This window comes from Mixophyes fleayi, chromosome 6 (genome assembly GCF_038048845.1).
Source record: "Mixophyes fleayi isolate aMixFle1 chromosome 6, aMixFle1.hap1, whole genome shotgun sequence".
Taxonomy (NCBI): domain Eukaryota; kingdom Metazoa; phylum Chordata; class Amphibia; order Anura; family Limnodynastidae; genus Mixophyes; species Mixophyes fleayi.
The window spans coordinates 210,404,820-210,418,818 of NC_134407.1; the positions used below are offsets into that span (position 1 = coordinate 210,404,820).

Consider the following 13,999-nt stretch of genomic DNA (forward strand, 5'->3'; position numbering starts at 1 on the left):
TTTATAGTATAATAGATGGAGAAAAACACATCTGCATCTAAAGCTTGTTTTTTCTAATGTTTTTTTTTAATTTTTTTAATTTTCAGAAAATATTTTTTTATTGCTTTATACAAAAGAAGAATAAAATAATCACAACATTTGTTAACCTTTGTATGGGTGTTAAATGTTTTGTGCTTTTTTTTTCATTAAAGCTGGGTACACACTACAGAAATTTCTACCAACTTTTTATGTCGAGTGATTTTACATGCGCCCGATGGTCCCATCGCTCGGTCCATGGACTGCATACACACTGGCCTTGTTTAGGACGATAAAGGGAAGAGCGGACGTCCCTATAGCGACTCTTTACAGCCATGTTGTGGTGAACAATGACTGTAATTTCGTACTCACTGTTGTGGATCGGTCGGAAGTTTATACACACTACACAGCGGAAACGAGATTGGACCGAAAATATTAAACGGTACGACCAACCAAATGAGGCGACAATCGTCCATTTGGGCAGACTTTCGACCATCGTGTCACTGCACACACTGACCCGACTTTTAAACGAGCGGTCGTATGTCGGCTGTTTGAGCCGCTTATTGGACGAAAACAGTGTAGTGTGTACCCAGCTTTAGGAATTGCCTACTATTGTGGATTTGCAGATCCACCTTACTATACAATTACTTGGTGGGAAGAGTAGAAACCTCACTTTCAGTGTCCCAAATACTTCCAGTCTAGCTCCACCTCCTTTGTTAATTTAAATGTTTCTATTTCTCCTAAAACACTTATTTCCTTCCGTTGGCTATCAAAAGCGGAACGGAATTAAATTCTATGTCCATAGAGCCTAATGCAGCATATTACACGTACCCTGGAGTACAGATCCAGTTGATATCATATGGATGTGGAGGAATCTGAAAGTGCTGGTAAAAATATTATTGATGGAAGGACTGTACATTTCTACACCATATTCTATTAAAGTTGTTTTTAGTCCTTAATAAAGAACAATTATAAAAATGTCTATTTTCAAAAGTAAGCGCAAACAAATACTTTCTCTTCGGACGGGATAATTTATTACTTTTTTTTTTAATGTGCAGTGCTTTCCTGTGGGTAAAAATACATAAAAAACTACTAAACATCTATACTATAAGAGTGATATTTTATTGTGGCGTCTTTTTTTTTCTCGTTACCATAACAAAAGATGGATTTGGCAGAAACAAATGGTGATCCAGGGTTCTGAATATGAAGTACACAGTTGGACAATGCTAAAGACAAATAAATGCAAACTTAACACTTATAGAATATCCCCAGTACAGAAAAGAAGAAGAAATGTGTTGCATCCAGCTGTTACCAAAGTATGGGGACATCAAGGAAGAGCCATTTCTAGGTGGTATATGTCTGAGCTTGGAACAACAGTGTTATGATCCTGGGGCACCTTAGTCTATTTGCCCCCCACTGACCTGGGCACAGTTAATCAGCAATGGCACTGAATGTGCAGTTACCTGGATTCCTTCTAGCCTATCACTGGCCCCAGTACTGTGGATGTGTGGGAAAGATAATATCTAAATAAATAAGTATTACGTTTTTGTAACACAATTCACCAACCGAGCGACAGAACTTTCATGAAAGAGTTAAACACACTGTAAAACTGCAATACAACATAAACTGAAACCATGCATTACAATTACTGATCTCTGTATAGCCAAGCCCTGGGGCCCCAGGATAAGTGGTGGTAACAAAGCTGCTCTCTGTCGTAATGCCGGCATCTGCTTAACGTGGGCAGCCGGGCACACACTTACACAAGGGCCCCAGAGAACAAGAATGAAGGAAGAAGATCTCTGGTTCTCACAAGTTCTTCATTGTGGCCTACGTTCATCGGCAGTCATCATCTATTTATATAGCACCACTGATTCCGCGGCGCTTTTCCCTAACATAAACACACACAGAGAGAGAGAGACTAGGATCAATTTTGATAGCAGCCAATTAACCTACTAGTATGTTTTTGGAGTGTGGGAGGAAACCAGAGCACCCGGAGGAAACCCATGCAAACACAGGGAGAACATACAAACCCCTCACAGATAAGGCCATGGTCGGGAATTGAACTCATGACCCCAGTGCTGTGAGGCAGAAGTGCTAACCACTTGGCCTCTGTGCAGTCCAGTCTTTTCTTTTATTTCATGCCAGTTCTATGCGTAGTTACTCTACAATAATAACAAACTATAAAGGCTATCAACATCATCAGCTATTTATATAGCACTACTAACTCTGCAGCACTGTACAGAGAACTCACTCACATCAGTCCCTGCCCCATTGGAGCTTACAGTCTAAATTCCCTAACATACAAACACAGAGAGAGACTAGGGTCAATTTTGATAGCAGACCACATCATCCCACATCTCCCTGTCCCCAGCTCTGCACATCATTCCACATCCCCTGTCCCCAGCTCTGCACATCATCCCACATCTCCCTGTCCCCAGCTTTGTGCATCATCCCACATCCCCTGTCCCCAGCTCTGCGCATCATCCCACATCCCCTGTCCCCAGCTCTGTGCATCATCCCACATCCCCTGTCCCCAGCTCTGTGCATAATCCCACATCCCCTGTCCCCAGCTCTGCCCATCATCCCACATCCCCCTGTCCTCAGCTCTGTGCATCATTCCACATCCCCTGTCCCCAGCTCTGCTCATCATCCCACATCTCCTGTCCCCAGATCTGCACATCATCCCACATCCCCCTGTCCCCAGATCTGCACATCATCCCACATCCCCTGTCCCCAGATCTGCACATCATCCCACATCCCCTGTCCCCAGCTCTGCACATCATCCCACATCCCCTGTCCCCAGCTCTGTGCATCATCCCACATCCCCCTGTCCACAGATCTGCTCATCATCCCACATCCCCTGTCCCTAGCTCTACACATCATCTCACATCCCCCTGTCCCCAGATCTGCGCATCATCCCACATCCCCTGTCCCCAGCTCTGCGCATCATCCCACATCCCCCTGTCCTCAGCTCTGCTCATCATCCCACATCTCCCTGTCCTCAGCTCTGCGCATCATCCCACATCTCCTGTCCCCAGCTCTGCACATCATCCCACATCCCCTGTCCCCAGCTCTGCGCATCATCCCACATTCCCTGTCCCCAGCTCTGTGCATCATCCCACATCCCCGTCCCCAGATCTGCACATCACCCCACATCCCCGTCCCCAGCTCTGTGCATCATCCCACATCCCCCTGTCCACAGATCTGCTCATCATCCGACCCACATCCCCTGTCCCCAGCTCTACACATCATCCCACATCCCCCTGTCCCCAGATCTGCGCATCATCCCACATCCCCTGTCCCCAACTCTGCCCATCATCCCACATCCCATGTCCCCAGCTCTGCGCATCATCCCACATCTCCTGTCCCCAGCTCTGCACATCATCCCACATCCCCTGTCCCCAGCTCTGCACATCATCCCACATTCCCTGTCCCCAGCTCTGTGCATCATCCCACATCCCCCTGTCCCCAGATCTGCACATCATCCCACATCCCCCTGTCCCCAGATCTGCACAACATCCCACATCCCCTGTCCCCAGATCTGCACATCATCCCACATCCCCCTGTCCCCAGCTCTGTGCATCATCCCACATCCCCTGTCCCCAGCTCTACACATCATCCCACATCCCCCTGTCCCCAGATCTGCGCATCATCCGACATCCCCTGTCCCCAACTCTGCGCATCATCCCACATTCCCTGTCCTCAGCTCTGTGCATCATCCCACATCCCCTGTCCCCAACTCTACACATCATCCCACATCCCCAGCTCTGGGCATCATCACACATCCCCTGTCCCCAGCTCTGCACATCATCCTACATCCCCTGTCCCCAGCTCTGCACATCATCCTACATCCCCTGTCCCCAGCTCTGCGCATCATCCCACATCTCCCTGTCCCCAGCTCTGCACATCATCCCACATCCCCTGTCTCCAGCTCTGCAGATCATCCCACATCCCCTGTCCCCAGCTCTGGGCATCATCCCACATCCCCTGTCCCCAGCTCTGGGCATCATCCCACATCCCCTGTCCCCAGCTCTGCACATCATCCCACATCCCCTGTCCCCAGCTCTGGGCATCATCCCACATCCCCTGTCCCCAGCTCTGGGCATCATCCCACATCCCCTGTCCCCAGCTCTGCACATCATCCCACATCCCCTGTCCCCAACTCTGCGCATCATCCCACATCCCCTGTCTCCAGCTCTGCAGATCATCCCACATCCCCTGTCCCCAGCTCTGGGCATCATCCCACATCCCCTGTCCCCAGCTCTGGGCATCATCCCACATCCCCTGTCCCCAGCTCTGCACATCATCCCACATCCCCTGTCCCCAACTCTGCGCATCATCCCACATCCCCTGTCTCCAGCTCTGCAGAACATCCCACATCCCCTGTCCCCAGCTCTGGGCATCATCCCACATCCCCTGTCCCCAGCTCTGGGCATCATCCCACATCCCCTGTCCCCAGCTCTGCGCATCATCCCACATCCCCTGTCCCCAGCTCTGCACATCATCCCACATCCCCTGTCCCCAACTCTGCGCATCATCCCACATCCCCTGTCTCCAGCTCTGCAGAACATCCCACATCCCCTGTCCCCAGCTCTGGGCATCATCCCACATCCCCTGTCCCCAGCTCTGCACATCATCCCACATCCCCTGTCCCCAGCTCTGCACATCATCCCACATCCCCCTGTCCCCAGCTCTGCGCATCATCCCACATTCCCTGTCCCCAGCTCTGGGCATCATCCCACATCCCCTGTCCCCAGCTCTGCACATCATCCCACATCCCCCTGTCCCCAGCTCTGGGCATCATCCCTCTGGGCATCATCCCACATAAACACCGCCCTCTCCAAAATGACATGGACCACTGTTTTTGCTGAACTGTAATCCTTTTATACTCTTTAGTCCCTACAGAATACAGGAGGATTACAGTTCAGTGTAAAGCTATGCGCTCCTCCCTTCAGACTCCTCCATGGTCAGAGGTCAGCTATCAAGAATTTTCTATGACGCATGCCCGGAGATGCCGCATGGCCGCCCAATGTAGTCTGCGCCTGCGCAGCGTATAACCGTTGTCATAGAAACGAAAGGGCGGTGTCACTGCAGGAACTGTGATTGGAGGCCATGATTAATGTGGGCAGAGCTCCAGGCCTCACCCCTACCATAGTGATACGGAAGCAGAACGGGACGTACTAGGTTCAGGAAGAGGAAGAGAACTGAGGGTGGGCTCCTGTGTTCCTGTGGCCCATTGGAGATATACTATCACTGGTGAGTGTATTCCCATGGTGTATACTGGTCATATCTCTTATTTTATCCTCCCAAATGTCTCTACCACCTTGTAATTGTCGCACTTTTTATTATTGTAGTCCTATCTTATTCCAGCACTATGGGCATCATTAAAGGCTTATTTATATAACTCACAGTCTAGATAACGCAAAATAATGCCCTCTGCTTTCTATTCTGACTGGTTAAAGTTGGGCAGATTGTTACCTCGAGCAGGAGATCTACAAAGCATAAATGTACCACTGCTTGTATTTATATCATATAATAGAGCTGTGCCATTTATATATGAGGTGCTTTCTTAAAGGTGATGTCCACTTTTGGACTTCTACCCAGTATTACACTCTTGAATAGCCTCTATGTTTCAATAATAATAATAATAATAATAATATTATTATTATTAACATTTATTTATATAGCGGCGGGTGCCCACTTCAGGGGGGGGGGGAGGGCCCAGGCGTGTGGATGCCCACTTCAGGGGGAAGGTACCAGATATAACCACTGCCATTACCGCTCGGAGTCCGCAGAATCCCTGGAGATGGAGTGGAGAGTCTCCAGGCTTCCTTTGTACCTCTTGGTGCCTGAGTTGCAGCTCTGCAATCTTGGGTTGTCATGGCCCAGGCTTTAGGAAGTCATCCAGCAGGCCCAGCTCAAAGAAGCCTCCAATGGAACCCTATCAGTGCAACTGTACTGCCGTTAATCCTGGGAAGGGGGTTGGTTTGGGTCTATAGATCAGCTGGCCTGGAGTCTCCTCACTGTTGGCAATACGATTTGTCTATCTCCTTCATTGATGGGTTCTGCCCGACCACCCCGTGACCAGTCTGTGGATATACACAGCACTGACCCTACCTTAGGGGGATCTTCCATGGCGATGGGATCAGCCTGCAGTCCCCTCACCGTAGGCAGTAAGATCAGTCCATGGGAGATTGTTGGTCTTCCACAAGCAGGTTTTGAAGGATAGAGTGAGGCTCTTTAGTGAAGCACTAAAGCGAATAAACAAAGGCGTATATTCAGCACATTACAGTATCCAAGGCACAGAGATGAAAAGTGCAGATTGTTGTGCTCGGTTGTTGTTCACTGTTTGCTCTACTGTGTTGAAACCATTCTGTACCAGCAGATTGTGGAGAGTGGACCAGTCTAGGAGGGCAGAACAGCTAGTGCCAACAACCACTAGTCCCTGCAGTGCCAACTGCCAAAGTCAAGATGCCATTGCCACACCAGTCCAAGAGAGTTGTTGGTCGAACCCATTGTACACAAACACACACACACACACACACACACACACACTTGCCGTTTCTTTTTCTTCTGCCAGTCGGGGACAAAGAAAACAAGACCTTTTTTTTTTATTTATTTTTGATATGTGATTTATTTATTTGACAGCCACTATCTGGTACTCGGGACAAAAGTTTAGGTTAGAGCCAAAGATGAGGGTGATGTTGAGCGCATTGGTCCCACGGAAAATGTTGTTTATAGCACAACAAGGGCAACGGCGGCAGCAGGATCCAGCAGCTGTACTGACTCCTGCTGGTAGCGCCAAGCCTCCAGGGTGCCAATTGCTGCTCCTAATGGGCTTCCAGATTTAGTGGTTGAAACATATGCAAAGTTTGACTTTGTGGTGGACGATCATATAATAATCTGTGTAACATTGCACTGTCAAATCTGACTGCATGTGTTTATTTAAGTTTGGGATTGTATTGTGATGTACATAATTCATTAAACAACTATTAGTGCAAACAGAAGTGAGGCATTGTGTTACACTATCATCCTCCTTCTGCAATGCTTCCATTATTTGCCTTTCGTTTCTCCTTCAAAATTGCAAAATTTACCCACTGCTGTTACTGATGTTCTTGTCTGATGCCTCTGTTTTATCTACTAGATCCTGACAACTCCCTCACTGATACATGAGAGTACCAATGACCAGAGGATTCTAGAACTCACCAACAAGATCATTCAGCTGCTGACTGGAGAGGTGACTGCTGGGAATGGGACATTATACAGTAACACCAGGGGATGTGTCTGGGTGATGACTGTATCATTGTGTGTGTCAGGTTCCTATAAGGTGTCAGGATGTCACTGTCTATTTCTCCATGGAGAAGTGGGAGAATGTAGAACGACACAAGAATCTCCAGAAGGACGGCATGATGGAAGATTGTCAGGCCACGAGGTCTCTGGGTAAGAAGAGACTTTATTTTAGTATTCTAGATATATGATAATGTAATCAATGACTGACATTACTCGGGGTTGCTCTGCTATTGGCAGAGGCATAATGAACCTATTATTCTTATTACCCATCTAAGCTTTAGACTAAAAAAGTAAAATTCCCCCATACCAGAAAAAACTGTACGGGTCAAACAAAATTCAAGCTATATGGATATTTGAAATTATGATCGATCAAAGGAATTCATCACGTAATACATGTTTATGAAAACCCTTGCATATGTATTTTTTTTTTTCTGTTATTTTTATCCCTTACCTAAAATGAATAGTATGTTATGCTTCAATGATACATAAAGTCACCATAACTTTTCTCTCTGAACATAATCTTCTTTTCTTCAGTTACTCCCTGCCTCCTACAGCCCCTATCACCCACAGCCACAAGCACTCTGTTTCTTCTCAGAGCAATTACTACTACCACTGTCAGGCCATATCACTGCACTATTGTGGGTGATAAATATACACACTTGTTACCCCTGATGTTTATCTGCCGCAAATATTACTGTCTTTGAGATGGGCACCTCTTGTGATGCTTCCGATTTAATAGACTTGTGAGTTTAGAGCGTAAATTTGTCTACCGCTAAATGATCCCCTATATACCTAGTTTGAAAAGAGCACTCTGGAAATTACATGGATGGGTAATGCAGCAAATCTGTTAGAGTTGGAGTCTACCTCCCTTTATTAACTATGTGCACAAGAGCCTTATAGGTTCTGGGCTAGATTATTAGGACTAACCCAGAACTAAAGGAGCTGGCCAGCAGGAACTAACCTGTGCTGAGACCGCTCCCCTTGGAGCAAAAGCTGCTGAAGGGATAAACCTGTATATAACCAATATGGTCACTGTGTGTTACCTACAGATGGATCCAGTAACAGAAATACTCCAGACACATCCGGTGATCTTTATTCAGAGGATGGTGCAGAGGAAGATCATTGTCTCCCAAAGGACTGTCAGGTAAATGGGATATGTGGTGTAATGTGCTCCCTACTATAAATTATAGAAGTCACTGACGAGTTCTCTGACAGTTTGAAAGGCTGACTGACTGCTTTTATATACAGTCAAATCCATAAATATTGGGACATCGACACAATTCTCATATTTTGCGCTCTATACACCACCACAATGGATTTGAAATGAAACTAACATGATGTGCTTTAACTGCAGACTTTCAGCTTTAATTTGAGGGAATTTACATCCAAATCAGGTGAACGGTGTAGGAATTACAACGGTTTCTATATGTTGCCTCCCACTTTTTAAGGGACCAAAAGTAATGGGACAATTGACTCAAAAGCTATTTCATGGACATGGGTGGGCTATTCCCTCGTTATTTGATCAATTAAGCAGGTAAAAGGTCTGGAGTTGATTCTAGGTGTGACATTTGCATTCGGAATCTGTTGCTGTCGACTCTCAATATGAGATCCAAAGAGCTGTCACTATCAGTGAAGCAAGCCATCATTAGGCTAAAAAATCAAAACAAACCATCAGAGAGATAGCAAAAACATTAGGTGTGGCCAAATCAACTGTTTGGAACATTCTTAAAAAGAAAGAACGCACCGGAGAGCTCAGCAACACCAAAAGACCCGGAAAACCACAGAAGACAACTGTGGTGGATGACAGAAGAATTTTTTCCCTGGTGAAGAAAAACCCCTTCACAACAGTTGGCCAAATCAAGAACACTCTCCAGGAGGTAGGTGTATATGTGTCAAAGTCAACAATCAAGAGAAGACTGCACAAGAGTGAATATAGAGGGTTCATCACAAGATGTAAACCATTGGTGAGCCACAAAAACAGGAAGACCGGATTAGAGTTTGACAAACAACATCTAAAAAAGCCATTACAGTTCTGGAACAACATCCTATGGACAGATGAGACAAAGATCAACTTGTACCAGAGAGATGGGAAGAGAAGAGTATGGAGAAGGAAAGGAACTGCTCATGATCCAAAACATACCACCTCATCAGTGAAGCATGGTGGTGGTAGTGTCATGGCGTGGGCATGTATGGCTGCCAATGGAACGGGTTCCCTTGTATTTATTGATGATGTGACTGCTGACAATATTATCTGCTCAAATTCAGTCAAATGCTTCAAAACTCATCAAAACTCATTCACAGTGCAGATGGACAATGACCCGAAGCATACTGCAAAAGCAACCAAAGAGTTTTTTAAGGCTAACAAGTGGAATGTTATGCAATGGCCAAGTCAATCACCTGACCTGAATCCGATTGAGCATACATTTCACTTGATGAAGACAAAACTGAGGGGAAAATGCCCCAAGAACAAGCAGGAACTGAAGACATTTGCAGTAGATGCCTGGCAGAGCATCACCAGGGATGAAACCCAGCGTCTGGTGATGTCTATGTTGCAAATCCTTTGCAGTCAATTACAGCCTGAAGTCTGGAACACAAAGTATTAAAAAGTGAAAGTTTGATGTAGGATTGTTTAGTTTGTCCCATTACTTTTGGTCCCTTAAAAAATGTGAGGCACATATAGAAACCGTTGTAATTCCTACACTGGTCACCTGATTTGGATGTAAATACCCTCAAATTAAAGCTGAAAGTCTGCTTTATTCCTTATAATATATTTTACTAATAAGCACTGAGGTATTGACACCAGAACTCTCTGTTCATAGAGAGATTATTTACATATATTAACATCGCTTGTGCATTGGAAGACAATTATGACATATAATAGATCATTTTATTAAATAAAACCTCTTATTATGTTGTGTGTCATTTAGGGTGAAGAGCTGAGAGAGGTGAAAGTTGAGGTTATATCACAGTTTGATGGTGAAGAGACATTTATTACAGATCAGTGGTGCGTGGAGGAGGAAATCACTACAGACATCAGCACAGGTGAGTGATAGTGATAGTATAGAAAATATTCATACATGTTCCTACATCTCTTATTCTACAACCTCCACTGTCACTAAAAGGCAGTGAGGAAAAGTATCTGTCCAGTAGGGGAATCAGAAGACATCAGCCCCTATTAGACTCCTCACATTATGTCACTGTGTGTTACCAGACAAGACATCTGACCAGAGAGTGTGTGGAGGAGACTGGTCAGATCTCTTGTCTGGTAACAAACTCTCTGGTGTTTCTCATACATCAGGAGACATCAGCCCCTATTAGACTCCTGTATCGGGAAGGATCATGTGTTTTCATCACCACTAAAGTTGTAGGAGATGTGTTTAATTGGTATTCTGGTAACTTAAAAAAAAACAAACCTATTTTATTCTTTTTTTTTTTTTTTCAAAACCTGATTTTGGTACCCCCTTTTTAATGCAGCAATACTACTTAGTTATATGTTCATGCTTAATAGGTACTTTATTTGCGATTTAAAGAAAAAAGGCTAATTTTTTTTTAGTTTTTCTCCTACAAATCATTGCCCCCAGAGAGATTTTGAAAAGGGGATAAACAAGTATGGGTGGATCCTATTTACAATCAGATGTACTCAGTATTACATGTTTTTATTCAACAGATATTTGCTTGAAGAAGAATGTGTCCGGTAGACATCACTCCACAGACTGCAAAATGGAGGAATTCCACCAAGAGTCAGATATGACCCAGAGTGTACAGTTCATTGTGTCCCTTGGCGGCCATACCAACAGGAGAGCATTTAATTATTTTGATAGCAATATCGATCTTCTTAATCACCGGAGGAAACACAAGTGGCATAGACCGTTCCAGTGCTCGCTGTGTGGAAAAGCGTTTTATAGAAATGCTTGTCTTGTGGTCCATCAGAGATGTCACACGGGAGAGAAGCCCTTTTCATGCTCTGAATGTGGGAAATGCTATCGCGATAGGTCAGGTCTCCGTCGACACCACCGGTTTCACACTGGAGAAAAGCCCTTTTCATGTTCTGAATGTGGTAAAAGATTTACCCAGAACTCAAGTCTCTCGGCGCACCAAAAACTTGCACACGGTGCTGTATAAAGATTTTGAAGTTGCGTTGAATATTAATGCCCATGTGTCTCATACGAGAGGACTATCCAGATCTCGGTGGTAATGGTATCCACACGCATTTGTTTCATAGTTTGTGACCAGTTGCTTAAGTTGTTGCCGATGCATCTACTTCCAAGATTTCTGGTTTTTCCTTAACCTGTCTTCAGGATTGTCATACCTTGTACTTCGTATTTTGTAACAATAAACCTTGTTTTTTTTTTCCTCTCCACTTTGCATATTGTTTATGATAATAGTGGATATACTTTTTATTTTATTCCACAATAAAATATTACTTAGAATAGAATACACATAATGTAGTTGTTGTTTTCTATGTATATGTATATATGTGTGTGTGTATATATATATATATATATATATATATATATATATATATATATATATATATTTTTTTTTTTTTTTTATCTGAATCGGAAGTTCATATGTGAATCATCATCATCATCATCAACATTTATTTATATAGCGCCAGCAAATTCCGTAGCGCTTTACAATTGGGAACAAACATTATTATATTAAAACAATACTGGGTAATACATACAGACAGAGAGGTAAGAGAACCCTGCTCGCAAGCTTACAATCTATGGGATAATGGGAGTTTGAAACACAAGGGCATGTGCTACATCATATTGCACAATGGACCAGCTAGACTGCAAAGGTAAAAGTATTGAGTGGGCTGTGTGTGTAGGAATGTTGGTCAGAGGGTTGTTGTGTAGAGGATGGTAATAGGGTAAACTAGGGAGATTAAGATGGTGGTTGAGGAATATCATAACCTTGCCTGAAGAGGTGGGTTTTCAGAGAACGCTTGAAGGTTTGAAGACTAGAGGAAAGTCTTACTAGCTGGAACTCTTCTTTATAGAGGGTTGCAATTGACACCAAAATGTTTCTGCATCAGAGTTGAATGGATCCTGACTTTACTATACTGTGCTCTTTCCATTATTTCTCAGACTCTTGCCGCTATACCCCATCGCAAATCATTATTCTTCCCCTTGTCACGTACAGCCCTGTCCTCACTAATTTATTCACACAGGTCACTACCTGCCCCAAGATCACAATTGCTGAAGTGCTGTAAACATTTCCATGATCTGATTGGCTGATAACCTGAGTACACACGAACACGCAGGAGATGACTATAGAACACAATAAGGTGCTCAGACCATAGTCACACACCTTAAAAAAGTAGGAAATTCTCATGACTCAAGGGTGTAGACAACGATAATAAAGTATCTTTTTTTTTTCTATTTAATGAAGCACTGCAGCTTCAGACGTCCATGGTCTATGGGTCAGAGCTGTTTTGACAGCACAAATTTAAAATAAAATTATATATATATATATATATATATATATATATATATGATGCAGTCTAAGAATACCTAGAGAAGGTATCTCTGGCATTGATCCCGACAAACAAGAGTCCGTTTGAACTTAAACTATATATGGTCATGTGCTTCCACGTTCTGTATAGAAGCAAAACACTCAGCTACTACAAAATTCAGAAATAACATTGAGAATATTTACATTGCTTATTTTGTAGACCAGTATATGTATTTGTTAATTTGAGTATTTATTCTTACTGTGGAATAATCAGGATTAGACTTGTGAAGATTCTAAAATAAATGAATGAACATTTCCCACAGTGACCACATGATGTCACTGTTGCTGCATAGATGAGTAGTGTGTTCCATATGCGAGAGCCAAAAATCCAGAATGTTTCTTGTTGAGATCAAACCCTAAACGTAACTTTATAATATTTTGACCCTACTGTGTTTATCCCTGGATGTATTTTGATTCTAAGGGGCATATTCAATTGTCCTCTACAGATCGATATTGTTCTTCAATTTACAAGTCATCTAAACTTTATATATGTTTACACATTAAACATAGGAGATGCAATTGCTCTGGCAATGATATATATATCATCATTTATTTATATAGCGCCACCAATTTTGCAGCGCTGTACAGAGAACTCATTCACATCAGTCCCTGCCCCATTGGAGCTTACAATCTAAATTCCCTACTATAGACACACTCACACAGAGAGGGAGAGACTAGGATCAATTTTGATAGCAGCCAATTAACCTACTAGTATGTTTTTGGAGTATGGGGGGAAACCGGAGCACCCGGAGGAAACCCACGCGAACACAGGGAGAACATACAAACTCCACACAGATAAGGCCATGGTCGGGAATCGAACTCATGACCCCAGTAATGTGAGGCAGACGTGCTAACCACTAGACCACTGTGCTGCCTAGTGTGTATATATATATATATATATATATATATATATATATATATATATATATATATATATATATATATATATATATATATATATATATATATATATATATATATATATATATATATATATATATATATATATATATATATATATATATATATATATTATATATAAATGCTTAGTGGCGTCTGTGTGTGTGAAAAAAACCAAGTTGCAGCGCCACCTGCTGGGCAGAGTTATACACTGACCTACTAAATTCTTAGTGTGTGTGGGAAAAAAAAATCAAAAAGGGCTGAAATTTGGTAG

At 43.5% G+C, this 13,999-nt stretch overlaps 2 protein-coding genes across 3 annotated transcripts in view; both read left to right on the forward strand.

Annotated features, from left to right (window-relative positions):
* The window catches only part of LOC142159987 (histone H2A type 1-like), a 154,255-nt gene that overhangs the window by 137,725 nt on the left and 2,531 nt on the right, over nucleotides 1-13,999 (forward strand). The window lies entirely within an intron of this gene.
* On the forward strand, nucleotides 5,160-11,663 carry LOC142159968 (uncharacterized). Of its 2 annotated transcripts, XM_075214880.1 has the most exons (6): nucleotides 5,160-5,290; nucleotides 5,762-5,996; nucleotides 7,160-7,455; nucleotides 8,355-8,449; nucleotides 10,233-10,347; nucleotides 10,973-11,663. In XM_075214880.1, the coding sequence occupies exons 3-6, from the start codon at nucleotides 7,371-7,373 to the stop codon at nucleotides 11,425-11,427; spliced, it is 750 nt and encodes a 249-aa protein (XP_075070981.1). In that variant the 5' UTR covers nucleotides 5,160-5,290; nucleotides 5,762-5,996; nucleotides 7,160-7,370; the 3' UTR covers nucleotides 11,428-11,663. The 2 variants fall into 2 exon arrangements, with proteins under 2 accessions (XP_075070981.1, XP_075070980.1); XM_075214879.1 differs by lacking the exon at nucleotides 5,762-5,996 and having other exon boundaries at nucleotides 5,160-5,271.